At 42.6% G+C, this 27,133-nt stretch overlaps 2 protein-coding genes across 2 annotated transcripts in view; one reads left to right on the top strand and one right to left on the bottom strand.

Moving 5' to 3' along the window:
- The first annotated feature begins 479 nt into the window (after positions 1-479).
- Positions 480-20,366, top strand: rapgef3 (Rap guanine nucleotide exchange factor (GEF) 3). Its single transcript, XM_084365751.1, has 27 exons — positions 480-908; positions 5,615-5,659; positions 10,830-10,936; positions 11,034-11,155; positions 12,312-12,489; positions 12,599-12,683; positions 13,108-13,168; positions 13,625-13,701; positions 13,800-13,946; positions 14,038-14,144; positions 15,350-15,438; positions 15,550-15,635; positions 15,793-15,936; positions 16,037-16,119; positions 16,197-16,227; positions 16,376-16,451; positions 16,796-16,933; positions 17,091-17,188; positions 17,282-17,407; positions 17,765-17,946; positions 18,324-18,414; positions 18,507-18,557; positions 18,652-18,739; positions 18,833-18,897; positions 18,998-19,052; positions 19,188-19,259; positions 19,682-20,366. Exons 1-27 carry the CDS (start codon positions 825-827, stop codon positions 19,798-19,800), a joined length of 2,607 nt encoding a protein of 868 aa, XP_084221877.1. The 5' UTR covers positions 480-824; the 3' UTR covers positions 19,801-20,366.
- Positions 20,367-20,418: 52 nt separating this feature from the next.
- itga5 (integrin, alpha 5 (fibronectin receptor, alpha polypeptide)) overlaps positions 20,419-27,133 on the bottom strand; it is a 40,592-nt gene continuing 33,877 nt past the window's right edge. The window contains exons 27-30 of the mRNA XM_084365563.1: positions 25,556-25,669; positions 24,834-24,935; positions 24,620-24,742; positions 20,419-23,908 (exon numbers count right to left, since the gene is read on the bottom strand). Coding sequence (XP_084221689.1) covers positions 23,825-23,908; positions 24,620-24,742; positions 24,834-24,935; positions 25,556-25,669 — 423 coding nt within the window. The 3' untranslated portion in view covers positions 20,419-23,824. The remainder of the gene's footprint in view (positions 23,909-24,619; positions 24,743-24,833; positions 24,936-25,555; positions 25,670-27,133) is intronic.

The raw sequence follows: 27,133 nt of genomic DNA, 5'->3' as shown, positions 1-27,133 counted from the left end.
AAGACAAACATATCCCAAAAGGTGTTTTCTATAACTGAACAAACAAGAAAATAAGGTCCCCAGAACACTGTTTGAAGCTAGAAAGGTGGCAGGGTCCGCCACATATACACAAAGTAAAACAGTATGAAACTGTGCTGTCCTTTAAAGTCAGTTTGCTCATTTGGTTTCGCTTTAAAAATAAGCCAGTGAAGATCTTTCTCCTCAGATTAAAATGTCTTCCCCCAAAAACTACATAGTGCTCCTTTAAACACGGCATCTACTCTGAGTGTGTGATGAAGACACATAAAATGTTTCTGTTCGCTGACGTGCTGTGAAATAAAGGACAAAATGTGCAGTGCGCACCTGCCGACTTGCACACGGAGTGCATCGATGTCAAGTCTAATAAATCAGACGTCATTAATTAGGTAGTAAAGCTGCCGGGGGGAGGCCGAGGGGAGGCTGGGGGAGGCCGTCTCTTCTGATGACTCCGCGGTAGTTCCTTGGCAGAGCCAAAGTGCGCACACACGCAACTCAGCAGTGCGCCTGTGCTGCGAGGGGATGGCCGAGCTGAGGTAGACGCGTCCCGCCTGCCAGATAACCCCGTGTGCGTTTTTTTTGGACGCGGGGACCACACACGCACAACCCAGCCCGGATTTTTGGGTGGACAAAATGCGGAGTCCTGAGCTGACAGCGTCGCTGCGTTGTGTCCGTCGCTGGGCAGTAAGGAGGTGGTGACGGCGCGGTCCGCTGCGCCGTGGATAATGTCTGGAAGCGCTGCGTCCGAGTGCACAGATCTCCTGACTGGGAAAGTTGTCCTCCGCTCGTGTTTGTGATCTGAGACAAAGATGCATCTGTTCCGGAGTCATAATTATCAAGTGTTCCCGGACCGCTTCTCAGGGGAGACGCCGACCATACGAGGCATCAGCTGGGTACGCTGCTTTTCATGTTTACTCCTGAGGAGAAGTAACTGAGGAGTAGTTAGGAGTGCAGGGCTCGTCCACTGAAGGGTGGATGGTCAGGACAGGATGAGTGTGATGATAATACTCCCATTGTTATGATCCGTGGTGGAAGAAGTACTCAGATCTGAGAAGTAGTAGTGTAGTAGAAGTAAAAGTAGCAGTACAATAGCGTAAAAATACTCAGTTACAAGTAAAAGTCCTGCATTCAAAGTCTTATTAAATGTCTACTATAATAAAATATACTGTGATATACAGTAGTACTGTATGTTTAAAGCCCACTACGATCAGTGATGGAATGTAACTAAGTACATTTACTCAAGTATTTTACTGAAGCACAATTTTGAGGCTCTTGTACTTTCTTCGAGTATTTCCATTTTCTACTACTTTATACTTCCCCTCTACTACATTTTGCTGGTGTATAGTGTACTTTTTACTCCATTACATGTATTTGATTACTTTAGTTACTAGTTACTTTGGAGATTTCATGCTTCTTTTTTAAATGAATTAATTTTTTTTAGCAATTGGATAAAAATAATACACAAGTAAATATGTATTATTTACTACTTTTATTACATTAAATGTATTTTGCACAAAAAGTACTTATGATACTTAAAGACGTTAATATCAGATACTTTAAAGACTTTCACTCAAGTAGTATTTGTATGGGTAACTTTTTACCAAAGTAATATTTTAACATGATATCTTTACTTTTACTCAAGTGTGATTTTTGTGTACTTACCAAAAGTGAAAGTACTCATTATGACGAATGGCCCATTTACGAGTAATATATATTATATTACTGTATCATAATTCATGATGCATTAATGTGTTGAGGCTAATTTCATTTTCTTTATATACAGTCGGCTGTCTTAATCCATGATAATACATAATAATTAATTAGTTGTTGTAGGTAACTAGTAGCCTAACTAATAAGTAACTAGTAATTAATGATGTCAAATATGTTTAGTGGAGTAATAAGTAAAGTATTGACTTACAAACTGGTGTAGCAGAGGTATGATGGTGCAGAAAATGGAAATATTCGAAGTACAGTACTTGAGTAAATGTTCTCAGTTACATTCCACCTCTTATTCTCATCATCATCATCATCTGGACCATCATGTGTCCCATCATCGCCACCATTGTCTTGTAATATGAGAGGAGATCTTGTGTTGTTCATGACGTTGCAAATCTCAAGCTGGGTCACAAAGTAATGACTCTGAGATGCGTTCTGTAAATGTCTGAGAGCGCCTGAAAAGTAACATTAGTCATAATTGCTTTTGGAAATTTGGCATGTGGTGAATGTGTGACACATGACGGCTTAATGACCTTAAAAGCCCTTTTGTTAAAGCGTAAGCCGCCCTCCAGTGTACGAGAAAATTGCATGTAAAACACTCACTGCTGCGAATCAGGAACGCTCTTTGTCATGGAGCGGGCGACATGTTTATGTAACAATAGGTTTGAGTTAACTTCACTCCCCCTCACCTCCACTATGACACAGTTCAGGTCCCCCCAAAACAGCAGCGTGCGGATATTTTAAGAAGCAGACTCCCTCTATTGTTTCAGTGGCTGCGGCGTGGGGACACATGAAGGTAACTATGTGCAAGTTTTTTGATCAAGCTCAGGTTAAAAATAGCGTATTGTTTATTGTTCACCTTCGTCCATTTCACCCCCGTGCTCAGTTTACAGAAGAGTTTGTAGAAGAATGTGGAGGGGAGGTTTTTGTTCTTGCGGTCACAGGAAGACACAGAGCAGCGGTGAGGCGCTCAGCTTCTAAATTTACTTGACTTTTAAAGCATCAAGAGGTCAAAGACAACTGTAAATCTCCAGAGGCTGCATTCTCAACTTCCTGCAGCTACCAGCCAAAATATCAACATCACATTTCACATAAAGCAGCTCAAAAGGTGAAACTACAAGGAACAAGTTCACTGTGCTTTGGATCTGGCCCCGTTTGACACCACACAACCTGAGTCTAAAAAGCAGCACGACATCACCGCACTACACATATTCTCCCAAATGGAAAAGGAGTTAAACTTGGTGTCACTGCACCGAGTGAGTTTATACAGGTTATCTTACACATGATGAATTACATAAGAACATTTCCACAGAGACGTCCTCGTCAGGCCTATAACGAGATTTACACAAAAGTGTAAAGTTCAAGTTGACAGCGTACTAAAAGCACTCAAATCATAAAATATCAAATACATGGACCTGACATTACAAGTATAGGAGTACAGGAGTATATCGGCACCAAACCAGTGTGATCGTCCTCAATAACAACATTCATTCGACTATATGACTCAATATTAATCAAAGCTGCGTTAAAGATGCAATGTGTAAGAATTTTAGTGTAAATTACCCAAAATTATCAACAAAATGTGAAGAAATAACAGGGTTGCCCATCATTTCTCATAATATCACTTAGTAACACTTTCTGTGAGCTCCCAGTCTGGGCAGGTCCAGCTAATAGGACCGCTAGCTGCATGGCTAACTGAGTTATCTAGCTAACATTACAGTTAACAGCATTATAACGGCTACACTGCCCCCTATTCGTTTGGGATATACATTCGACAGCTGGCAAATTCTTACATATTGCATCTTTAAATTTGGTGCAGCCCAGTTGCCGGCATCTAATGTCAACAGTGCACATTTCTGCTAACCACAGACACATTAGTACAAAAGGTGGCATGTCAGGTTCACATTATATGCTTATTACCCACCTTTCACATCAGGAGGTGGAGGGATGGTGGTGGAGTTAACAGGCGAACAAGGCTGGCAAATGGCCGACAACAGTTTGAGTCACACTACTGGATATTTTTAAGGACACCTGGGGATATTTCCAGCTGCTTTTGTGGCAGCCAAAACAGGCTATATAAGTAAGACCACGTCCATCCGTGATTGTGGCAACCAAAAGAGGTATTTTAAACTAAGCACAGTGTTGTGACAAGAGAGAGAGAGAAGCAAAAAGTTGCACCTCAACATAAAGAAAGTTTTGACTGATCTGTGGTTTTGCAGAAACGTACTCAGCTGACGTTTATTCTGGCGACTGGCTTGAATGGTATCCGGTGTGTCTGTTCACTGAGGGGTGATATCAGCAATTAGCACAGTTTCACTGGCACTGAGGCATTTGCTAATTCCTTCCCTGAGCTCGCACAGGCGGAGACCTCTAACAGGGTCAAAACTGTCCTCATTCTGCTGTCATCATTAGAAGATGCCGGGGCATCGTCTCCCTGTCCCTGTCACTCTTGCATTCCAGTGCTGAGACACGGACTCGATGCGAAACAAAATGCCACACATTCATAAAGGTCCCTAAACATGTCTGTCTGCCTGCAGACTGGGAAGGACTCCACACGATGTGTTTACTCACAGGGCACATGTGTCATTTTGGTCGGCTCATAAATGATAAAACTAAATATATGGTTTTATGGAGTCGTATACAGTCAAAAATACTTGAGAACCCGATTCACAACCAGTGAAAAATGTATCATGTTTTTCCAACTTCTTCACCCACAGCAGCAGTCTTGCAGTGGGAACTAGTTGAGTTGTTTTATGAGGGAAGTAAAACAACTCGCTGTGTGCCATTCAGGCTGTAATCATGTGACGTAGCTGGCTGCACAGCAGACCAAACAAAACATGCCACGGAGTCTGTCTGCAGGAGGGACTGGAGACGTTTAAGAGATGTGTATCAGAGATGTGATGAGCTGATCACAGCTTCCTGATCAATACAGACAGCTATTGTGTGTGTGTGTGTGTGGATGTCAGCTGTGCCATGTGATCCCTTTGCATGTCTTAAATTCTTTGCAAGCTGCTCATACGATGCATCAACGAAGGAAACTCTGGCATTGTGTACAGGAACCTGTATCTCTTTTTAGTGAATGGTTTTTCCCTCTCAACGTGAGCAAAACAATGCTGAGACAGAGTGAAATATGGTGCCTGTAAAACAGTTTTCCTTCGGAGATTGCACTAAGCACCCACAAGCTACCAGATCTGGAGAGAAAACAATTGCCTTGGGAATAAAGTTGGACAACGGTAGCTACAAGGGGATCATAAACACATCAAAACGAAGCCAGAAAGAGGAAATACAACTCAGGCCAAAGTACAGACGTGGGAATGTTGAATATTTGTCCACGGCAGCAGGTTTGAGTCCGGCCTGATCTGACGTGTAAGCGTGGAGAGTAAAGGGAGTCTCCAGAAATATGATTAAACTTCATGTGTGCCATCAGCTGCAGTGTGTTTAATCTTTAAATGGTGAAGACTTTCAAAAAGCCTTTTCATATGAAAGGATGGTCTGTAGTTAAAAGCGCCCTTTTCACTTAACAAAATGTGCGTGGCAGCAGGTTATGTACTCTCCCTTTGCTGTCCACAGTGTGCACTCTTTCCTCCCACTTCATTACATCCACCCACATCACACCAGCGACAATGGCAGCACAGAGCAGGTTGAGGTAATGTATTTGTGTTGACCTTCATCCGGATGAAAAGAAAATAATTATTCCGTCTATCTGGACGGTCCAGCTTGGTTATAAGTGTTTATTTGGTTGAAACCGCGGCCAGATTATCATCAGCGACCAGTCCAGCTAGTTCCTCTGGAATGTCGTTTTCCAAAGCAAGTTATCTGCTTTATTTCAGAGGCTTTAGATATGCAGAAATGGCTAACGTCTCTCTATTTCTGTTTCTCTTAGACTCCGCTGCCAGAGGCCTTAAATTCAAAGGACACAATGAAGCAGGTGAGTTTATCAGAGACGGTGACGGTGCATCAGCTCCACACAGTCCAGAGTAATCCAGTGTTCTTGCTGGTGTTTTAGGGTTGAGACACAATGCCAGAGGAGGTTTTAGCACTCTAGCACTTTTACATGATTGAACAGGGTGTCTGCAGGTCCTTAAAAGACATTAAATAGTCTTAAATTTGAATTTGTGAGGTTTTAATTGCCACAAACACTAATTTAATTTGTCCAACTTTTAATTCAAAGACTTTGACTCGAGGACTTCTTCGTGAAAAGTGAACATTTCTGACTTTGCAAATCTTTAAACTTACCATTGAGTCTGAAATCGTATCTTTTTACATTATATTCATACTTACCAGTAGGGAAAGTGTATATTAATCTAAGCAAATCTAATAACCATGCATACCCGCAATGCTTGAATAAGAAAAATCAGTCTTAAATTTGGTTTAAATGATTTTCAAAAGGTCTTAAAGGCATTAAATTTAAGTGTCTGATGTCTGTTAACACTAAGAACGGACATTTGAATAAGATATGACTGTAAAAAAGTGGATTCTTTATAGCTTTAGTCATTGAGGTTAATTATTACTTAGCTCATACTAAGTCATGTGGTATCCTTTTGTGCTTTTTTATGCAAGACCTCCAGGACAATTTCATAATCAGGTCCTTAATCACATATCAGGCTTCTGTCACTCTGCTAATTCGCTGACCACGATATCTGACGCTGGCTGGCATCGTTCCTCAGACTGTTACTCTTTAAACTATCACAGTCCAGCTGGCTGTAAGCCATACTGACCTCTCCCTCATCCAGAGTTGCAGCGCTTGCATCCTCTCAGACTGCTGAACTTGTTCTTTTGTTGTTATAATATCCTGCATTACTACTCAAGCGAGTCTTTAAAAAACACATTCCTAGCAGGGACAGGCAGTCACAAGGAGTCTAAAGGGCACTTCAGGGTCCACGGTTAATTGACCCTCCCCACCCTGGCAGGCCCCTCGCACTGCTTTATCTCAGCTTCTTCGACAGCATGTCAAGGAGAGAACCTTTAAAACACTGATAACAAGGACATGACATGGAAAGTGAATCCAGTTCGGGCTCAGCGGTCTCCCCCAAGACACAGGAAGTAGGCTTTGAGAGGAAGAGAGACAGAGAGAGCATCTCAACCCTAAAAGAATCAATGCCTCTTCCATTTAGTTTTGTCCTGAGAGTAATTGTGTCTGCAGGAGGCAGGTGTTGCTAACCTCTCGCAGCTTTGTTTGGTTGCCGAGCGAGTGTTGGCTCCGGATTCTGAAGGACACTAATGAGCGTCGTACATTGTGATATTGCTGCAGCAAGATGGATTGTTTTTAATAACCTGCGTTTGATTGTGCTCCGGCTTTTATACGCACAGAGAGATGGAGTTTTCCTCTGGAGACATGAACATGCTGAAGGAGGATTCACCCAAAAGTGAAAAATCAGTCATTATCTACTCAGCCCCATGCCGATGGAGCGTCAGGCAAAGTTTTGCAGTCTACGTCTACAATGCATTCACGGACTGAAAAAAAAACAACATTAAAATGGCTCCATGCAGTTCATCAAGTGTAATCAAGTCTGTCAGCCCCCTAGATCCCAAATTGATTTTTAAGACAAATCTTAGCTGCTAAGCTAAAAGTGTTGACGCACACCCCGTTTTATGAGGGTGCAAGAGCTCAACCGCATAAAAAATGACGTCTTTTCACTTTAATTTGGGATCTCGGGGCTTCCGGAGAATTAGATTATGCCTGACGAGTAGCGTCCTGGCTACGTCGAGACATTGTTTTGCTGTAAAGCTCCAGAAATGATTTGTGGACTACTACTTCAACTGACTTAATAAAGTCTAATAAAAGACACAACAGGCTCAACTCACAATTAGAGCTAAACACTGGGTGCTGAATCTTTAAAAAAATAGTCATATGGTGTTGTCTTGCTTTATTATCTTGTGTATATTGATGCCAGAATACATGCTGAACAAGGGTGGCTTGCCTGAAACATCCACGTGTCACTATTAATGATTCACTTTAAAAAAATACATTTTTCATTTGGGTAATAACAGCTTCATATGATGAGAACCAAATGACCTAATCGAACCAGATCCGTCAGTATCACAGGACGGAGACGTCGCCGTCTTTAGTGTGGGTCTTGCATTTTTCTCACGCACACGGAGGGGAAAAGTCAGGTATCTGCAGTCCACACAGCTGCATTAATCTGCTTGTCGACTCGCACAGCGTTCATCCGGAGCTGCTTCTCACACAGCACAGCCCACTGAGGTCACACAGAGAGTGAGGAGCATAAAAAATGTCTCGCCCACAGAGGAGACACAGTGGATAACTCTGCTCGTCATCATTCCACCCCACAAAAGACAAACGCAGGAAAACAGAAGCCGCACACTTCAAAAAGCTCGTGACTCTTTCAGCCGGAGACCAGACTGATGTTAAAGAAAAATCAAACACAGAATAGATGATGTGATTATGCTGTGTCAAGAGACAATTACAACCTTCTGCCGAGCAAATGACTGTGCACTTCTGTCTGATAGTAAGCATATGCCTCGCTGAAGAGACTGAGTAAACTGTAGAGCAGCTGCTCTGTAGCCAGCTCTGCATAAGAACCATCATATGTAAAGTACATGTAAGTTTGACAGTTTAAGTGCAAACCAGTGTGAATTTTTATTATTGTACTTTACATCAGCAGGTCTGAAAGCACTTTTTGAACGTAGGCGCTTGATTGTAAAAATGACCTCAGTAGAGCGACAGACCCCGGTTATAAAATAGTTTACGACTGCCTGTCCAAACTTTACAGACGGCCCATACATCAGCGTTTGGTCACTGTACACCAGCCGAGCATGTATTGTTGCTCAGGAAGGGCTGTTTGCTTTGTAACTCGACTCAGTTGGAACAATAATCGGCGTCCGAGATAACGTGATTAGGTGGCCTACATGCAGACAATAAACAGCATCACCACGCACAGTTTTCTGCAGGTTTTACATGATGGTATCGAAGGCCAGGTCCACTTTGTGAAAAATGGCTTTTGATTTTTGTTTTCTTAAAGGCTGGGTTTAGGTAATGGAAAACTGTCTCATCAGGAAAATAAATGTCTGAGCTGACATGCCTGAGAACGTAAGTGCGGGAGTCCCAGGGGAGAACAGGCCCCTGGGAATCATGCTGACCTCCAGACAGCATAACTCCAGCGGGGCACAGCAGACGCCTTGTGGCGCATTTACTCTGCCGATGTCTGGGAACGAGCTGATGTGGGAACGATAGGTTGAAGTGCGTGCTGCACTGTGCGACCCACAGTTGTCCGTTATTGTGGCACATTATAATTAGCAGTTCTGTGTGAACTTAGATTTAACACGCATGTGTCGTGACCCCAAGTCCAGGCGAAAGAGCAAAGGTGGCGTTGGTGTCGTGGTGGTATGGAGTCAGCAGGCGTTTTTTAAATCCTTAATGAGTTACTGGTAGTTTTTTGGCACTGGCTGTCTCACATCGGCACTTTAAAAGGGACAATCAGAAATACATATTTGTCCTGAGTGGCCTAGTTTTGGAGACATCGGCTGTAGAGACGTCTGTCTTCTCTTGAATATAATCGAACTAGATGGCAAAACAATTCTGTAAAACTCAACAGCAATGTTTCTTTCAGGAAATCATGACCCAGCTGGTCAAGATAACCCACCGTCCTCGCAGTTTCATGTAGGAACTGTTTTTCTTTGCACCGTATTACACCCGCCAACCGAATCACTCTGCAGAAGGAAGCTTGTATCTGCTAATGGAAGAGATGCCCATGATAGCCAATATAACTCTCTGGAGGTCTGCAGAAAGTCCCCTCCAGGCCTCTCCTGGACTGAATGAGTTGTGGATCTGGACAGCCGTTAGCCCTCTCAGTCACCAGAAGCACGGTGAGTTCTAGGTATTTGGTTGCAGCCTTTGACCTCTTCCTTCTGGGTGGTAGTACAGCTGATGGGTACAGTTAGAGTTTCGATTTCAGCTTTATTTGCAATAAAGCTCAGTGTTTGTTGTTCGACCTACCTGCCTCTGTGTCTGCATTTGGGCCCATTGTGATGTCTAGTTGCGAGGCAGGACGAGGCAGATGTCTCTCCGACCAATATTCCTAAAACATTTGCAACTCACACCAAAACAATCCGGATGTATAAACAGCACTACAGAGAAGAGGAAGAAATATTTTTGAATTTGGGGGTGAGCTGTCCTTTTAAGGAGAAAGAACCGATGTAGGAAATGTTCATTGTTATGTTCCTGTGTGCATCTCAAGACCACCACCTTGGGCAAACAGCAGTGCCTCGAAGAAAAACCAAAGAACAAACATGCAAACCGACTGAGTCACTCGTGGAGTCACAAGACTGGGTGCAGGAGATGTGAGAGGGGGGGAGATCAACAGGGTGGAGCAAAATAAAAACGTCTACAATCATGAGTAAGATATATATTGTTGGGTGGTAACAGAGTAAATCTTGAAATGGCCTGATTTTTGGAAAGGCACATTACAGCAGCAGACAAAGCACTTTGGTGTTGCGTAAGCCTCCTTTCTGCATCAGCAGCTGACAAGTTTTTGCACCCTGGTCTGCAGTCTTTTCGGGTCGACCCGAGCGAGTTGCGTGCATGTGTGCCTGGTGGTGGTGGGGGGATGGAGAGAGGTTCAAAGGAAATACAGTTAGGGTGGTCGGAAAGGGAAAGTTTGTTGTCGCTGCGTGCCGGCCTCAGAGCGAGTTGTAGAGGCTGGGAAACTCAGCGAGGTGTGGGTGGGTTTTACATTTTTAACACATTCTCACCTCCCTGCAAACCCACACACACACACCCCACACTACACACTCCAACACCCACAGTAATCTCCACTCACGCTGCTGACGCTTGTGCCATCACACGTATCTCCATGCTGAGTGGAAATAAACTTGTCTCTCTCTCTCTCTCTCTCTCTCTTGCGCTCACACATGCCCACTTGTTTCTTTTGCTAACTTCTGTCTGCCGCCAACACACAACTCAACCGTTTCGGTAAACAAGAACGCCTGTGTTACACATCCTCCTCTCTTATGTGCTCAGCCCTCTCTCAGCCTGTTTCATCACATCATCACAACGAAAACACAACTCAGATTTATATCTATAAAGAAATATGCTAAAAGTTTAACTGCTTAATCTTTCCTTTCTTGTCTTTATTAAGTTTCTTTCAGATCGTGTCGTGAAGGCGGCGAGATCGCTGTATAGCATTATGATCGAGAGGAACCCCGGTCTGGTCCGAGACAGAAAGTATCACCTCAAAACATACAGGTACCCACACTGAGGGGAGGTGGTTTCTTCTGTGTTAGAAGTGTGACTCTAACCTGGGAGTTACATGCACATTTACAATGTTGAATGTCTCTCACAGACAATGTTGCTCGGGAAAGGAACTTGTTGACTGGCTGATGAAACAAAATGATGGCCTGCAATCAAGAAGCCAGGCAGTTGGGATGTGGCAGGTGCTGGTGGATGAAGGAATCCTTGTGCATGGTAAGAAACTAAAGACAGTTTTGATTAGAGTCCAGTATATCGGCGATATTATGGGCCATTATGTAAGAGATATTGCCCGACAAGGCGTCAATTATCAGGAACTAAAGGACGACGTGGAGGCCGTTAGTTCCCGATAATGGATTTATCCCTCTCATAACATGGTCACCTGCCAAAGAAAAGAAATTAAGACCATTAACTTTTTGTTTTTTTGTTTGTTTCAATCATCAAAGGATGTGTTATCACTCAAGTAATTTGGACAAACCATCCATGATACATATAAGGAGAATAATTTTAATTTAACATAAAAATATCCCCAAAAAACTGATTTAATTCACATTTTCATGTGTATTTATACACTAGTTTGGGCTTCACTATCTCAACACGCCCTAAGCAGACGCGTTTATCGTGACCAGTGTCATCTTGGACGATACAGTTTGGTGTTAAACTGTAAAATATCCTGCCTCCATTACACACCTATCGTTGATAACCACATTTAAGGTGATCTTTGCAACAACAAAAAAAGTGTGTTTATGTATATTCTGTGTATTAGTACTGTCATACTTGATATCGTTCTAAAATATAACTTTGGCTTTAAGTTTTCTCAGTTTTAATTAAAGCCTTCGGCCAGCAGGCACAACTAAAGACAAAATTTACATAATATTTCTCATGTTTTCGGCGAGCTTGGCATTCGCTGTAGAAGTATGTGGAGTAATTCCACTTGAAATCCTGTCATATTCTGGTATTTTTTAATATATTCTGATCATAATATCTCAGGCAGCACTCGAGAATGTCCCAGGAGTGCTTGAGCAGTCTGGAATCTGTTGATGGAGCCTGCCAGGGCATGTGTTTTACATTTTGTTCTCACTCAGACGAGTGTTCACCAGGCGCTTATGCTCTTTGTTTGGGGGCTCTGTCTTCCTCGAGGAGAAACACTCCAATCAGGGTATAAATGCTTCATCATCAGAAGAAAGGGGTCACTCAGAATAGATTTGCACTTATTTTCATGTGTCTTGGTCATTCTGGACTTTTGTAAAGTTATTAAAAGACAGTTTAATCCTCCCGAAGGTCGGCATTTGCTATATCAGTCGCTGAAGGTCTAGTTACAATCAGGTGTCGTTAATATCTTCCCTTCTGTTTTTTTTCTGCCTCAATCAAGTGAAACACGAGTTGAACTTCCTCGACAAGGACACCCAGTTCTACCGCTTCCAGGACGCAGAGTGCGGCCTGAACCACATGACGAACGAGAGGGACTCGGACGACGAGCTGCAGGAGAGCCTGTCGCTGCTGTCTCAGCTCGGCCCAGACGCTCTGCTCACTATGATCCTACGCAAATGGTCAGCATGTTAAACCGTCATACAAATACAATGCACGAGAACCTGTCGTTTATGTATCAGCTGGTCCATCTGTGGTTGATTGTGCCTGTCGTCTCCTTCTTGTGTTCAGTCCCAGTCAGAGGAGCGCTGAGGACCTGGAGGTCATCTACGAGGAGCTGCTTCACGTCAAGGCCGCGGCTCATCTCTCCACCTCCGTTAGTCACTATTACTGCTCTTGACTAAAGCCACCATATGTAGATTTCTTTATGTGATTATAGCATCTTGTAAATCATTTTTAAGGCAGAATTCGTAGAAAAGTGAGACAAATTTTGTGTGCACATTGTATTAAATTTGACACAAGAGCTCCATTTGAACCTGTTTTCAACAGAACTATCCATAAAACTCTTGACATTGTATGAAAAATGAAGAAAATTGTGTATATGAAGATAATTTGTGGCATTTGCCCCATAATGCTTCTGCCATTTTTGTTCATTTGTGATAATCAACCAAATCTTTGCATCCAGTTCTCTCTGATTCTTTAACTTTTATGAACCACTAGTATAACAATCACACAATGAAATCACGACTTATCGATTCGGATCGAGTTCGGTCTCATTTCTTGCCCTGTTGTTCCTGCAGGTGCGTAAGGAGCTGGCGGCGGTGCTGGTCTTTGAATCACATGCCAAGGCCGGAACAGTCTGTGAGTGTGACAGCTTTGCTGACGTTTGAGCTCGGCCGGTAGAGAGTCGAGCTACATACACACAGTTTCATTGTGAAGTTGAACCGCACTGAAGTACACCGACGTGCGTAAATGCCCTCTTAACATCCTCTTCTGCCAAACACGCCTGTCAGGTATATTATCTCTATCAAACCGTGTATAACATCAGGAATATTAAAAACATCCTCCAGTCATGATTGATTCATTACTTCACTGGAGGTAATCAGGTCAACACGTTTGTTTTTTTAGTCTCTCCATCACGCTGCCCATCTGGCCTTGAATATGGAAGTCATAGCCCAGATACATGATAAAGCCTATTGTATAAACATGCCCTGTAAACGTGATCTTAATGCAGTTCTGATGATTATTCACACATAGACGCGTCTGAATGATCACTGTCGATGCTGACGGTCTTTCTTTTTTTTTTTTGTGATGTAGTGTTCAGTCAGGGGGACAAAGGCACTTCCTGGTACATCATCTGGAAAGGCTCAGTAAATGTGATCACACACGGGAAGGTAAATCCATTTCGAGGAATCGTCACCTGTCAAATGCTTTGTTGCCTTTGAATTAGATGTCAGTATGATGTGATACTGATGGAGCTGTGTGCATACAGGGCCTGGTAACTACTCTACATGAGGGCGAGGACTTTGGGCAGCTAGCTCTGCTGAACGATGCACCTCGTGCTGCCACCATCATCTTGAGAGAAGACAACTGCCACTTCCTCCGTGTCGATAAGCAGGACTTCATCCGCATCCTCAAGGTGTGTACGACCGGCAGATTACTGAACGTGCATGCAGTGACTGCAGAAACGCTGCAGGTCTGATTCCACAAAGCTTCGTCTCGTCTTTTAGGATGTTGAAGCTAACACGGTGCGACTTGAAGAGCACGGGAAGACGGTGCTGGTGTTGGAGAAGAGCTCCGACTGGGCCGAGCAGGGAGGAGCGGGAAACAACAGCAAGTGAGAAAAACTCTGACGCACGCACGTCCGAGACAATACAACAGTCACTGCACAGGCTGGTCCATAATCATTGAGACACTTCACCTGGGTGAGGTCAGATACTGTATCACACCAATAACAACAAACACTGCCGTTGGTCACCATAACACTGTCGGTGTAGAGCATACAGATCTTTTTGTCAAACGTGGTTAAGATCGTATTAATGGGCTGTTATCTGACAGCCGGGGAAGAAATGGACTTCAACCCTGCCTTGTTGAGAGACTCGTTATCAGTCTTGAAGTGTTTTAGCAAACATAGGTGAATTAACGTGACGGTTGACCTCCCCTTCAAACTTAACCTGTTTTTACCTTGTTTCTTTTCTTCGCTTGCACACCTTGCACCATACAACCATCTTCTCTTGTTTTCCGTCCACTCAACCAAGCAACCAAGACTTCTCAGAGGAGCCAAACTGATATCACATTTTCGGACATGATGCCATCAGATACAGTATCTGAGGGAAGGCAAGGCATTCAACAGTAAACATGTGATCTGTGATTGACCCAGCGGGTGCTGTCCGGAGTCTGCAGGACAACATACACAACGGCTACGTCATTTTTTTTCTGGCTGTTGTCGCTGGGAGGTTATCAGCCAACGTACATGCAAACCAATGATAAAGTCAATGTGGAGAGATGCTTCTCATCATTTATTGTTTTATTTATGGATGTATTTATTTAAAAGATACAGTGCAACTCACACTACACTAACATGTGTTAGCTCCAAGCACCTCTGTGCCGAAAGACCAGTCTCACAGAGGAACCAGCCTGGCTGTAGCCTCTGCATCGTTTGTAAATCGGGAGTCATTGAAAAAGCACATAATTATTATAATTGCAGGCCATTTGATTTAGGCTCGTTTCATGTTTGTCATTATTTTCACAACTAATCAATGAATCGTTTGATGCTTAATTGCGTTAATCTTAAAAAATTGCACAAAATGCTTCTTTTGTCTGAACCTGTAACTGTTTGACATTTTTGCTTGAAAATGACTGAAATGTCATCAATTAGGAAAATAGTTGCTGAACTATTAATCGAGCAACGGGTGCAATTCTATATGATTAAAATAAAGGTAACACCAGATTATCAGGCAGTTATTTAAAAACACAAATGAAGAAGCAGAACGGATACACACAGAGCAATACAGTGGATTGATCTGTTCCTCTCTTGTACAGGTACACAGTGATGTCAGGAGCACCTGAGAAAATCCTGGAACACCTGCTGGAAACAATCAAGTTGGACTCTAATGGAAATGACGCTATAGGTGGGAGCCCGCGGGCATCTTCTCGCCTATTCCCCTGAGTGATTCAAGATAATCAGGCGTAGTCAGCTGGTTAGTTAACCGAGTGTTGTTGTGATGTTTGTCTCCCTGCAGATCCCTGTGTGAGCGACTTTCTGCTCACCCACAAAGTCTTCATGCCCTCCAGCCTGCTGTGTCCCGCACTGCAGCACCAATATCCTGCGAATAGTCAATAATGATACACAGCGATGATGATGCTGATCATAAGGATAATGTGTACTGCTACTGTTTAAAACAAGTATATTCTGTTGACCCACAATGTCGTTACTATCTCAGATTTTTGTTGTTATGCCCCTTAACCATCATTGCACGTACAAGGCGGAGCTCTCAGAGGGGTCGGATCAGGAGAAGGCGTCCTACATTCTCACAACAAAGCAGAAGGTAGTGAAGCTGATCGGCCAGTGGGTGGCGCTGTACGGCCTCCTGCTGAAAGAGGACCCTATTGCTATGGACTTCCTGGAGGTGAGATTGCAGGCTCGAACACATTGCAAGGATAAAGATTATATTTATTGCGAGGAGAATCAATAATCATGCTCCTGCTTTGTTCATGTTGCTGAGACAGAGGCTGAAGAAGGAGGTGGCAGCTGATTTCCGTCTGTACAGCATGCTGAAGGAACAATTTCGGGAAAGGAGGAGAACAAAAATGTAATATATAATCTTATAACGTCTGCTATTTCAACTTAATGCCTCAAATCATGAACATGTGATTTATCTCTTTACAGACTGGAGAATGGATATCAGTCACTGAGCAGGGTGAGCATCCTCTTATCATTTTTTTTGCATTTTGCAGATGACAGCTGGTTGCAGAATATTGATATCAGAGTTTCATCTTAGTGAGAAAACAGTTCCAATGTCATTTTTTCGGTTTAACGTCACTGAGTCTCTCTGATGCCATCGACAGAACCAGCAGTTTGATTGGTTTTCAAACTGCGAGGAGCCGGTGGGGAGGCTACAACCAATCAGAGCGCAAGATAAAGGTGAGCGAGGCATGAAATCAAATACATATATGGATAATATATGGACCTTTGGCATCATCATTCCTTCATATATTCATGCAAATATAAACACAAACTTTAGAATAAAGAAATAGAGCAAATTACTTTTTAACAATAACATTCATAAGACAAATATGTCAGGGTGACAGGCGACCTGAAATTGTCACCACCATGGCAGGTGGCAGGTGCTAATTTCATTCCCTGGTTGCAACACAGATGAGTTTACGCACGCTCAGGTGTCTGTGGGTGTATATGAATAACACACCGCACCTCATTTCTCACGTCACCAGTACTGACATTTCGGCTCCTGTCTTGTCTCGGTGCAGTGCTGTATGAGATCTACAGGCCAGACATCAAACCTCTCACCCTGATGCTCCCAGTGAACACATCTGTGCAGGATGTGATGTCGGCAATCGTCAAACCCGGAGGAGATCACGTCCTGGTCAAAATGAACTCCACGGGAGGTGGGACACGGAAAAACACATCTTGTGCTTAAAGATGTTGTCTGTTACTGTCGTTTGTTAGAAGAAAGCAATCTAGCCTGTCATCTTAGATTTTTTTGCCATTCACAGTCAGTCCATTATGCTGAAAATGAGTTTTTGATGTATTAAATCCACACAGAAAGAGCTCAGTTAAAGCTGGATGCCACTGCAGTCTACACGGCCCTGGGACTCAACGAGAGACTGTTCATCTGCACAAGCAGCCAAGTGGAACAACTGGTGAGGAAACCAAAAGAGGACATGTCATCAGTTCAGACATATTTTAATTATCATTATTTAAACAGTTTTCTTCCTCTGTCTCTTTCCCCCCAGACGCCACTGAAGGAGCAGCAGGGTCCGGAGCGAGGAACGACCGATGTCCTGGAACAGATGAGCTCTAAAGACATCGCCACTGAACTCACCAATTACGACTGGGAGCTGTTCACCGCCATGCACGAGGTGACACATTTCACATCTGATTACAGCATACAGTACAAACCGATACCAAAGCAAAGAGGAAGTTGCTTATTTGCACTGGCGATGCTTCGTCATGGTGAGACTCAAGTAGTCTAGTCCAGATACGCAGACATTTCCTCCTTCCTACAAAAGATTGATCTCTTCGATTAAATGTTTTCCTATGACACACTCCTTGTCACTTCTTATCTAACAGCCTTGAGATCACCTGGTCGTCCAGTACAACTTCCTGCATTCTTCACGTGTCTCTGAAGCAAATCACATTCATGAAGTCACCTGTAAAATAAACTGTTACTTAACTAAAAAGTCAGTGGTCGTGACTCACTCTCCCCGCCTCTCCAGGTGGAGCTCGTCTACTACGTATTCGGCCGGCACAAGTTCCCCGGCGCCATCACGGCTAACCTTGAGCGCTTTGTGCGCCGCTTCAATGAGGTGCAGCACTGGGTGGTGACCGAGCTGTGCCTCTGTGAAGACCTGGTGAAACGAGCCATTCTGCTCAAGAAGTTCATCAAGATCGCAGCAGTGTAAGAGTCAGTTACAAGAAACCTCGGCCATGTTTTGATGGTTAAATACTAAAGGTCAATAAATTTGGGGTTTTGAGTCCTCAACAAGAATTGGTTGTATGTCCTTGTAATTTAGTTCCCTTTGTCATCACTTTTGGGATCCCGTAACTTGTCATATTGTGCCAATATCTGGTCAAAGATCGAGCTAGTTCATGACCAAGTACCTGGAAAATGAATGTCCTTACCATCATGGCATGCTAACATGCTAAACATTATACTGTGACCATGTTAGCTCAAAGCATCAGCACTCAAAGTACAGCTTCACAGAGCTGCTAGCATGGCTGTAGACTCTTGTTTTCATATAATATCTTTAAAACCTCGTGTCCTCCCTGTCACAGATTAAAGGAGCAGAAGAATCTCAACTCGTTCTTCGCCGTGATGTTCGGTTTGAGCAACAGTGCCGTGCACAGGCTTTACAAGACCTGGGAGGTGGGAACACGACGTTCATGATGATATTTAACGACTTGAAACACAGCTTTGGTAATGACTCGTGAAACTATTTGCTTGGTTGTCTCTTACAGAGAATCCCCAGCAAGACAAAAAGGATTTACTGTGCATATGAGAGATTGATGGTAAATTACAATCCCGAAACTCTTTATAATCTCCCTGCGTGCAACATTCAAAGACAGCTTATACTTTCTCCTGTTTATTTTCTGCTCCTGTCAGGATCCCTCACGAAACCACCGGGCCTACCGACTGGCTGTGGCCAAACTCAGTCCTCCCTACATCCCCTTCATGCCTCTGCTGCTCAAAGGTAACAGATACTAGCAGTGTCGCCTGTGAAGCATTAGACGTGACTCTCCTGTACATTAAATCTCTAATCACGTTTTCTTTTGCCTGTGCCCAGACATGACATTCATTAATGAGGGAAATCCAAACTATGTGGAAAAACTGGTCAATTTTGAGAAACTGGTAAGACAAAAAATTGTTTTTGAAACGTTGCTCAGCTTGATTTTTTCTCCTCAGTATGAGATTTACCTCAAATGTTTCCCTTTTCCTCCGATTCTCACAGCGCATGATCGCCAAGACGGTGAAAATAGTACGAGGATGCAGAAGCCAGCCGTATGGTGAGTGATCCAGCCGAGCTCGTCATACAAGCACGACTCGCTCACAGTGCTGGCAAGCATATATACACATTGGCTATGAATAATACATGCAGGATACGTCAGGTGAACAACAGGTGTCTATTTTTTCTTCTGCAGTGCCGGCATCTCCACAGAGGGGCCTGGCAGACCGGATGTTTCTGGAAGGGCCCGCGACACGCATATCTACATGTAAGCTACATATATCTTAACATTAACTTTCTTAAATTATCGCTGTCATGGTCCTGTTCCTCCCCGGCCTGCTTTTACAACAGAATGCAATTATCTGCAAGCAAACTGTGTTTACTGATAACAGTTTTAAGAAAGTGTTCCTGACATCCTTTATTCAATAATGTGTTTGACTAGTGGTAAACCTCGCCCCATCCTCGCATGTGAACGACGGATGATTCCCCTTTTATACCCAATCATGACACTACCACCTGTTGCCAATTAACATGTTTACCTGTGGGATGTTCCCAACAGGTGTTTATGGAGCGGTCTACAACTTTCCCAGTCTTTAGTGGCTCTCGTGCCAACTTGTTTGCAACATGTTGACTTCAGAATGGGCATGCTTCATGATCCTGTAAAAATTATTATTTCTTCTTCTTATCCAGGCTCGAACCACACCCTCCCTCTGCAGAGTCCCACCAACATCCGGCACTACATTCAGCACCTGAAGGTGATCGACAGCCAGCGCAAACTCACGCAGCTATCGAGAACGTTAGAATGCTGAGACTTCAACCTGCAAACGTGCAAAGACTCTGAAACTGTAGCACAAATCTGAAAACAGAGAACGGATTGTAGCTGGATGAACAAAAAACTTCCACACCTGCCTAGCATCTCTGGAGGACTATAGTCATGGAGACGCTGTCTGTGCAGGACAACAAGAACAGAACTAGTTCTGTGCCCATGAGACTTGGTGGACACTTTTTTATCCAGGAAGCCTTACATCACACCGGTGTATACATTTTTATGTGTATGTGCCACAGTTGAAACTGATCCCCCTCACAAAGGCAACGTTACAACATGCTGAGTGACGTCCGTGTAAAAATTCATTCATATTACATTTTGTATACTGCTGTCTGTGGAAGCATCACTGTGGTGATACCACTAAAAAGGCCATAAGAACACACACTCTGCAGATATTAGCCATAGCTTATCACTTTAGGTCAGTGTTCTGTGCACCAGTGTTTTCACATTAAAGCTAATATATTGTATCGGATCATTTTTTGGTGACGAACTGACATGCATATAATTTCATACAATGTTGTTTTTTTCTAAATAAATTATTTTCTCACACGTGTGTGTTCAATGAAAGCACAAGAGTATGTAAAAAGGGAAATATTTTTATTTAAAGTACAAACCATAACAGGTACAAATTGACCCCCAAAGCCCACCTCGTCCTTCCCCCCCCTGACAAAAATGTTCTCCCCAATATGGGGTGAGAAAATTCACAACAAATCAGTTATCCTTTGTATTCAAAAACTATTCTCCGTGTCATAAATATGTACAACTTCTTTTTGGAAGTCCCGGAGAATGAAAATGGGTTAAGACGTATAAAAAAAAATCAAAAAGGAAAGAAAAAACCCAGTGCCTTCTCCGGATGTGACCACGGAGGAAGTAGTGAAATGATCCCGTGTCATTATAAATAATGGGTTGACATGTTCAGGAAAGAATTTTGAGGACCATTTGACGAATAGTAAATCTCTATCCAATAAGAGTGAGAGAGAGTGATGAGGCAAACAAATGTAAAACATGTGGTTGTATAATGTTGGCGTTTGGACAGGTGCAACAGCAGAGCACATAAATTATCAAACTGTGTCAACATACCGCGAGTTCAACTCCGATATGTTCTGGTATTTGTGTTTCTGTGGCAGTCTGTGGTATAAAAACACTAAAAAAAAGTGGTCCAGCAATGAAGTGGTGAGCGTATCTGAAGTGGAAAAAGTCTTTTTTTTTTCTTCTTTTTCTTTTTAAAGTTTCACACTTTAGTGAGAATTTAAAGCAGGTGAAAGTGAAAAGCCAGAACCTCACAAACGGATTTGGACTATGTGCTTCTCACATACTTGGATACAAAAAAAAAGTTCTGATTTATCACAACAATAAAACATAAAACAAAAAAGAAAAGCACTGTAATATTAAAAAACAGAGTGAATATAAATATTGCACTTCCAAACAACATTTAGTTCCCAGTGCCTAGTTGTTATCCCTTTTGTTAGAGGTACAAGACATCCTGTTGGATGCAAAATCTGGACGGCAGCCTTAGTCATTTTTTTTTTATATATCCACTGAGGTTTTAAGTATTTTAATTACTGCCTTGCATGTAAAGGTTCAGTGTGTAGGATTCAGTAGCATCTAGCTGAATACAAAAAGCCCTCTCTAGAGTCAGTGTTGGTTTGTACCTTCTAGGCTACTGTAGAAAATAGGGGTTTCACATAATAATCAGCTAGTCAGCTATGAAAACCATCAGTCGACACTTTGCATTGTTGTCGACCAGTTGTTAAAGAGAGACTTGAGCAAGATGCAGTGATCATTTTTATCATAATGCATCATGGTAGGCTATTCAGAGCATTTGAGATGGACTTCTAGCAACAGGAAGGATCAGTTTCTATGTTATGTCATGTTTAAAAATTAATATATTTAGAGAAGGAAATACTCCTGCTGTCCCTGCAAGAAAGCAGTCGAGTCATTTCTGCGGGAAAGCCCCGACTCCGGCTCGGATAAGCTTCCTCAGGGTTTAGTCCAATCAGATCGCGGCTCTGCTACCTCACCTTCCCCCAGATTCTGTTGAAATTATTTAACCCTTTACTGGTTGTATTTTAGACCTTTTTGACGAAAATTTTTCATCGTAATTTGGTGAATTACCTACAATTAACTGACTACTTTTTGGGATTAGTTGACGACTTCTTAAATCCAACATGGTGGACTCCGTAGAAGAGGATCTATTGCCTCTATATATATGAAAAGGGCTCATTTTAAGGTAACAAAAACACACTGATTTTCAGTTTCAGGTGATTACACACTGATAAAAGCATAATTATGAATATTATATTCCATTTCCGCCAGTGGATCCTCCTAAATCCTACACACTGAACCTTAAAACAATCCTGAATACTGACTGAATCGATGCCATCACGACTACTAGAAAAGCAGAATGGCTTAACCTCAATGATCTCAAGCTACAGAGGTGACAGGGATGAACATGACTAAGCAGTGGGAAAGGTAATGACCGATTCATACACGAAAACAAGCATTCATAAATATCCCATTCACGCAAATGCATGTACGCATGAAATCACACATATATACATGCAAGCCCTCACTCAAACCCACAGACATTAAGTATTTACATTTTAAGGCACGTAACAATCTATGTACACGACAAAATTAAAGAAACCAACACAATGTTCAGTCCCTGTAGCCTTTTGGTAGTGGGATGACTCAGCCACTTCTCTTTTCTGCACACACGCAGCTTCGACTCAAAAGACAATCAAAAATACAGTATCTCACAGTAACACACACACTGTAAGCCGAAAAATGGATCCTTCACACTCAAAGAGAGCGATGATCTCAGACTTAAACTCTCTGTCAAGGCTACAACATTGCTGATTGTCCCGTCTTTGGTTCATTACGACATGGCCATTAACTCTTTGGTTGTTCCCCCTTAAGAGTAATAAATCTTTAGGATAAACGCCACTTTTTTTGTGACAGAAGCACCACGCCGCTTTAGGCCCTGATGTGAGGTTTCACAGGTCTGTGGTGGTTCCAGTCCCATCCCAGTCGACTACACAACAACGATGATGATGCCGGCAAACTCTGAACATGAACAAAACAGGGTTTAAACAAAGTGATCAGTAGGAGTCAAAATCAGAACTCAAAGGAAGGTCAGTCAGTCAGTCTTTAGGTGTCTTTGGAGTTATATCAGTAGATTTCCTTTGAGTGCAAAAAAACAACTCAACCCAGCGCTGTCCACCAACCTGAGGCAGAGAGAGATCATTTTTCATGAACAGTTGAGAAACATCCATCCATGCATTTTTTTTCTACGCCCACTTCATGCTGGGTTAGCCTATCCCAGCATGCATCGGGGCAAAAATCAAGGGGGGAACACCTCTGACAGATCAGGTTTAGATTGTGTAAAACTTACAATTTTGTGAGTCTATTAAATAGATTTCAACATCTAGCAGGTATTATTGTCTTTGCTGTAGCCACTGATCTTTTTGAAAAATAAAAGAAAATGTGTTCAGGAGATTCGAGAAGAATACTTTCAGGCCTCAGCAGGCAGCATAATTCACAGCTCCTGGCCGCCACACGCTACATGTGGCCATTAACACATCGGAAAATCATCATTAGCACCAAAATAAAGGCAGTTAGGGGTGATACAGATACTCTCCATCACAAGAATCCACAAAAGGAAACTCAACAGGCATCTCACTGCAACGGAAGGCTAACGGCAGCCTTCTGCAGTCACTTTCTCGCCAGTCTCATGTTAGAAAAAAGTTCTAGTTTTCTTTTTTTTTTTGGTAATAATCCCAACCTGCCAACAAACAAGACATAAATTAAAAAAAGAAAAAGAAAAACATTCATTTGGCGTGGAGATCTTTGGATTTTTGTCTTCATCTAGTGCAGCACAGTGGAGTTCCAGTGGTCTCTCTTTCGCTTCAACTGCTCTCTGATCCGCTCTACATGATCCATCGCGTTTCCTCCGTTTGCAATCATACGGCCGTGTAACTGGGGTTCTGGTAGCTCTGGTTGTCCATCTAGGCTTCGGAGGCAGCCTGTGGTTTGAGCTGTGCTTTCTCCATGGCGGTGCCGTAAGGTAGAGATCGCTTGAAGAAGCCAAACTACAACGAACGTTTGAAGAGAGGCAGAAATTAGAAGCGAGCACAGACCCTAATTAGTTTAATTGCAGACTGCATAAACAAATCTTCTGGTACACCGTGTAACAGCAGAGATAGAGGAAGAACTCAGATCTCAACATTTTTACTTGGAGTGGAAACAGTTCTGGGAGGTTTTGTGCTCAATGGCAAAAACTGCACAGTGAAAGAGTATAAAGGGGACCAATCTAAATGCATACGGTGTCATTATTATTATATAGGCTTTACATCATGCTTGAATATTATTTCACAATGATACGTTAAAGCAAAAAAAACATTATTCATGGCCAGTTTTAAGTAAAAGAACAAAAGAACTGGCATCATATTATATTTAAAGTATATAAAAGTACTTCTTATGCTTAATGGACCATTTCAGAAAAATGCATATTATAATACTGGACCTTTCATATTTAATCTTCTGGGTAGCTTGTGAAGTTTTATCTTCTCATAGTATTATATCATCATAATGTATTTGTCGATTCTATTTTGCATTATTCATCTGAATCTGCAAGTAACTAGTCGAAAAAAAGGATCAAATAAATGTAGAGTGGAGTAAAAAGTACAAGATTTCTCCCTGTAATCTAACAGAGTAGCAAAGTTGAAGAAAATGGAAATAGGTACAGTACGTAACTTTTGTAAAACAGTATACATGAGCTCTAAAATCCTTATTTCACTGACCTTGTATAAGACGTAGATGAGTAGAGCCAGAAGCAGTAAACCAGCCAGAATGGCCAGAATGATGATCCACAGAGGAACCGAGTTTTCGATATCTGGCTTGTTCCACACCACTGGTGTCACCACCTGAGGACACAAAGCACAGCTCATGAGTTTGACTGGACAAAATGAAACAGCGACGACGTCTCTGGTGTGAACGAAAGATGATCTTAAATACCTTTTTGTGTCCGCTGGGAGAGTGTTTGGGTAGGATGGCGTAAGGCATCTTCTCCACACTGTATCTGGCCAGGCACTCCAGCACATACTGCTTGTAGGCTCTCTGAAGGAAGAAACAATGCAAGTTATAAAAAATAATTCAGTGATCATACACTAGGAGGCGACAGAGACCGTCGGCCTCTGCAAAAGAAAATCCCTCCAGCATTCCTTTCCTATGAGAAGCTGTGATACCGGATAATGAATTTTCAATGCATTCACACGTAGGCCTTGTGTTACAGCATGCAGGGGGGGGTAATAATGTTTAGCTCAGACATGGCAGGCTGACAATAAACGTAAACTTGCTGGAAACTACAGTTGAAATCTCAGTTAGCAACTGTCGTCCCATTTGTTGAGGCAAATATGTGAGACGGCACATACTGGCAGCCTTAAGAACTGATCCAAAACCAGTGCTGATGCCTAGTCAACACAAATACGTGTGTGAGACTGACTACTGCAGCTATGTATCTCTGCCAGCTGCACATTTTTAAAATCTCAGTGTTTTATTTTTTAATGGAAAATTGCCTCTTACTTCCTGCCAAGGCCTGACATGAGAAAATACACAGGCACCGGTGGGAAAAGACTGATCTGTAGTTTCCTCTGCTGTGCCTCTGTCATCTGGTCGTAACACGTGTTCATCTACAGTACATGTCTCAGTTTGTAAGGCAAGGGTCATCTCCAACAAACCTCGATGAAGGTCTCAGCCCAGACTCGGGAGCGCACTTTCAGGATAGCGGTGGTTCCCTTCTCCAGCAGACCCACGTTGCACTGGAGCGTCCAGCACTCCGAATTAGAACAGGACTGCAGGAACAGAGAGGAAGGAGCGAAGACGATGTTAATTAAACGCTGAATAAGTTTTATTTGAGTCATTCTTGTGCATAGCAGCTATTCTGGTATGAACACCGCCGCCTCTTGTCGTAAAGATCAAGATCTGGCTAGCATGTGTGTTTGTTTTTGAAGCAAGGGAAGGAAAGAGGAAACATTATTAATGCTATGTTGCTTTTATAAAAGCACAGCGATGATTAAGACGATGGTGAAACAAAATAAACTTTGTTTTTGTAATATTCCCGTTCATATACATACATTACATGTAATCCTACAGTTAGCAGAATAGGTTGCTCAGTAATAGTAGCTTTGTTTTCACACTGTTTTACTGTTTATATGTGGCGGACCCTGCCACTTTTCTAGCTTCAAACAGTGTTCAGGGGACCTTATTTCCCTCTGAGAACGGCTTGTTTATTCACTTATGGAAAAAAGTTTGTATTATCACCTCATTAATATAGTAAATATAAAAATTCTGAGTTTGAATTTCTTCTCCAAAACTACATAGTGCTCCTTTAAAGCTTCTACAAGGAACTTTCATTTTCTTTTGTTTATTCTGTGAACAAAGCAAAACAAAGTCATCTTTGTCTTCGTGCTCTACCACCAGACTACAGAGCAGCTTCTTTCCCTGGAGCGATGAGACCCCTCCATTCATCCTCACCACTCACATCACCGTTTTAATGTTATGACTTTTCAAAAGTGGACTGGGTTACAGGCATTAAGAACTAATAACTAATAACAACTGTTTAGAAATATGATCCTCGTGCTGCTGGTCTCGTTTGCTTAAGTAGGTCATGCCGAGGAATCAGTATTAAAATTGAGTTATTTCACAGCCAGTTCATATTCTTCAGTGTGTTTAACTAACAGGATCACATGACTGCATGCAGGTGAAGGACAAGCAAAAGTGAAAACTGGCAAAAAAAAACATAAGTGAAGGACAAATAAGAGCCATGTTAATGCCGCAGGTCGAATAAATATAACAAAGAGCCCAATGTTATGATCTGTATTCCACGCCTGCTTCAAATTAGATCGAAGGAATGTCATGAGACTGTAAAAATGCAGCACGCACCACTCTCCACATTATTGCCCAACCACTAAAACCAGCCCATTTTTCTCAAGACTGTATAATACACAGTCCTAATTAGATCCCCATAATGCAGCTTGGTATGTTTAACATTTAGGAACATGCAACACACTGTGTTATGGAGCGGGCGCTGTAGCTCGGCCACCAACCAGACTGAGAGGTTTCGGCGGGTTTCCTGCGGCGGCGCATTAGTTTACTTATTACACCAAGTAGGGCAAACAAAGAGGAGTAGAGAGAGCCTGCCTGGTTCCTTTAGGCTCAGTATTAGACAGACTTAATGAGGGTATTCAGACAGACAGGGAGCATATCAGTCCACTTCCTCCTGGTAGACCTCCCTAATGCCCCAGGGCACCGGGGCC

This window comes from Pagrus pagrus, assembly GCF_965226575.1.
Source record: "Pagrus pagrus genome assembly, chromosome: 11".
In the NCBI taxonomy this organism is placed as follows: domain Eukaryota; kingdom Metazoa; phylum Chordata; class Actinopteri; order Spariformes; family Sparidae; genus Pagrus; species Pagrus pagrus.
Note: the sequence above shows the minus strand (reverse complement) of the source record. Positions and strands in the feature narration are given on the sequence as shown.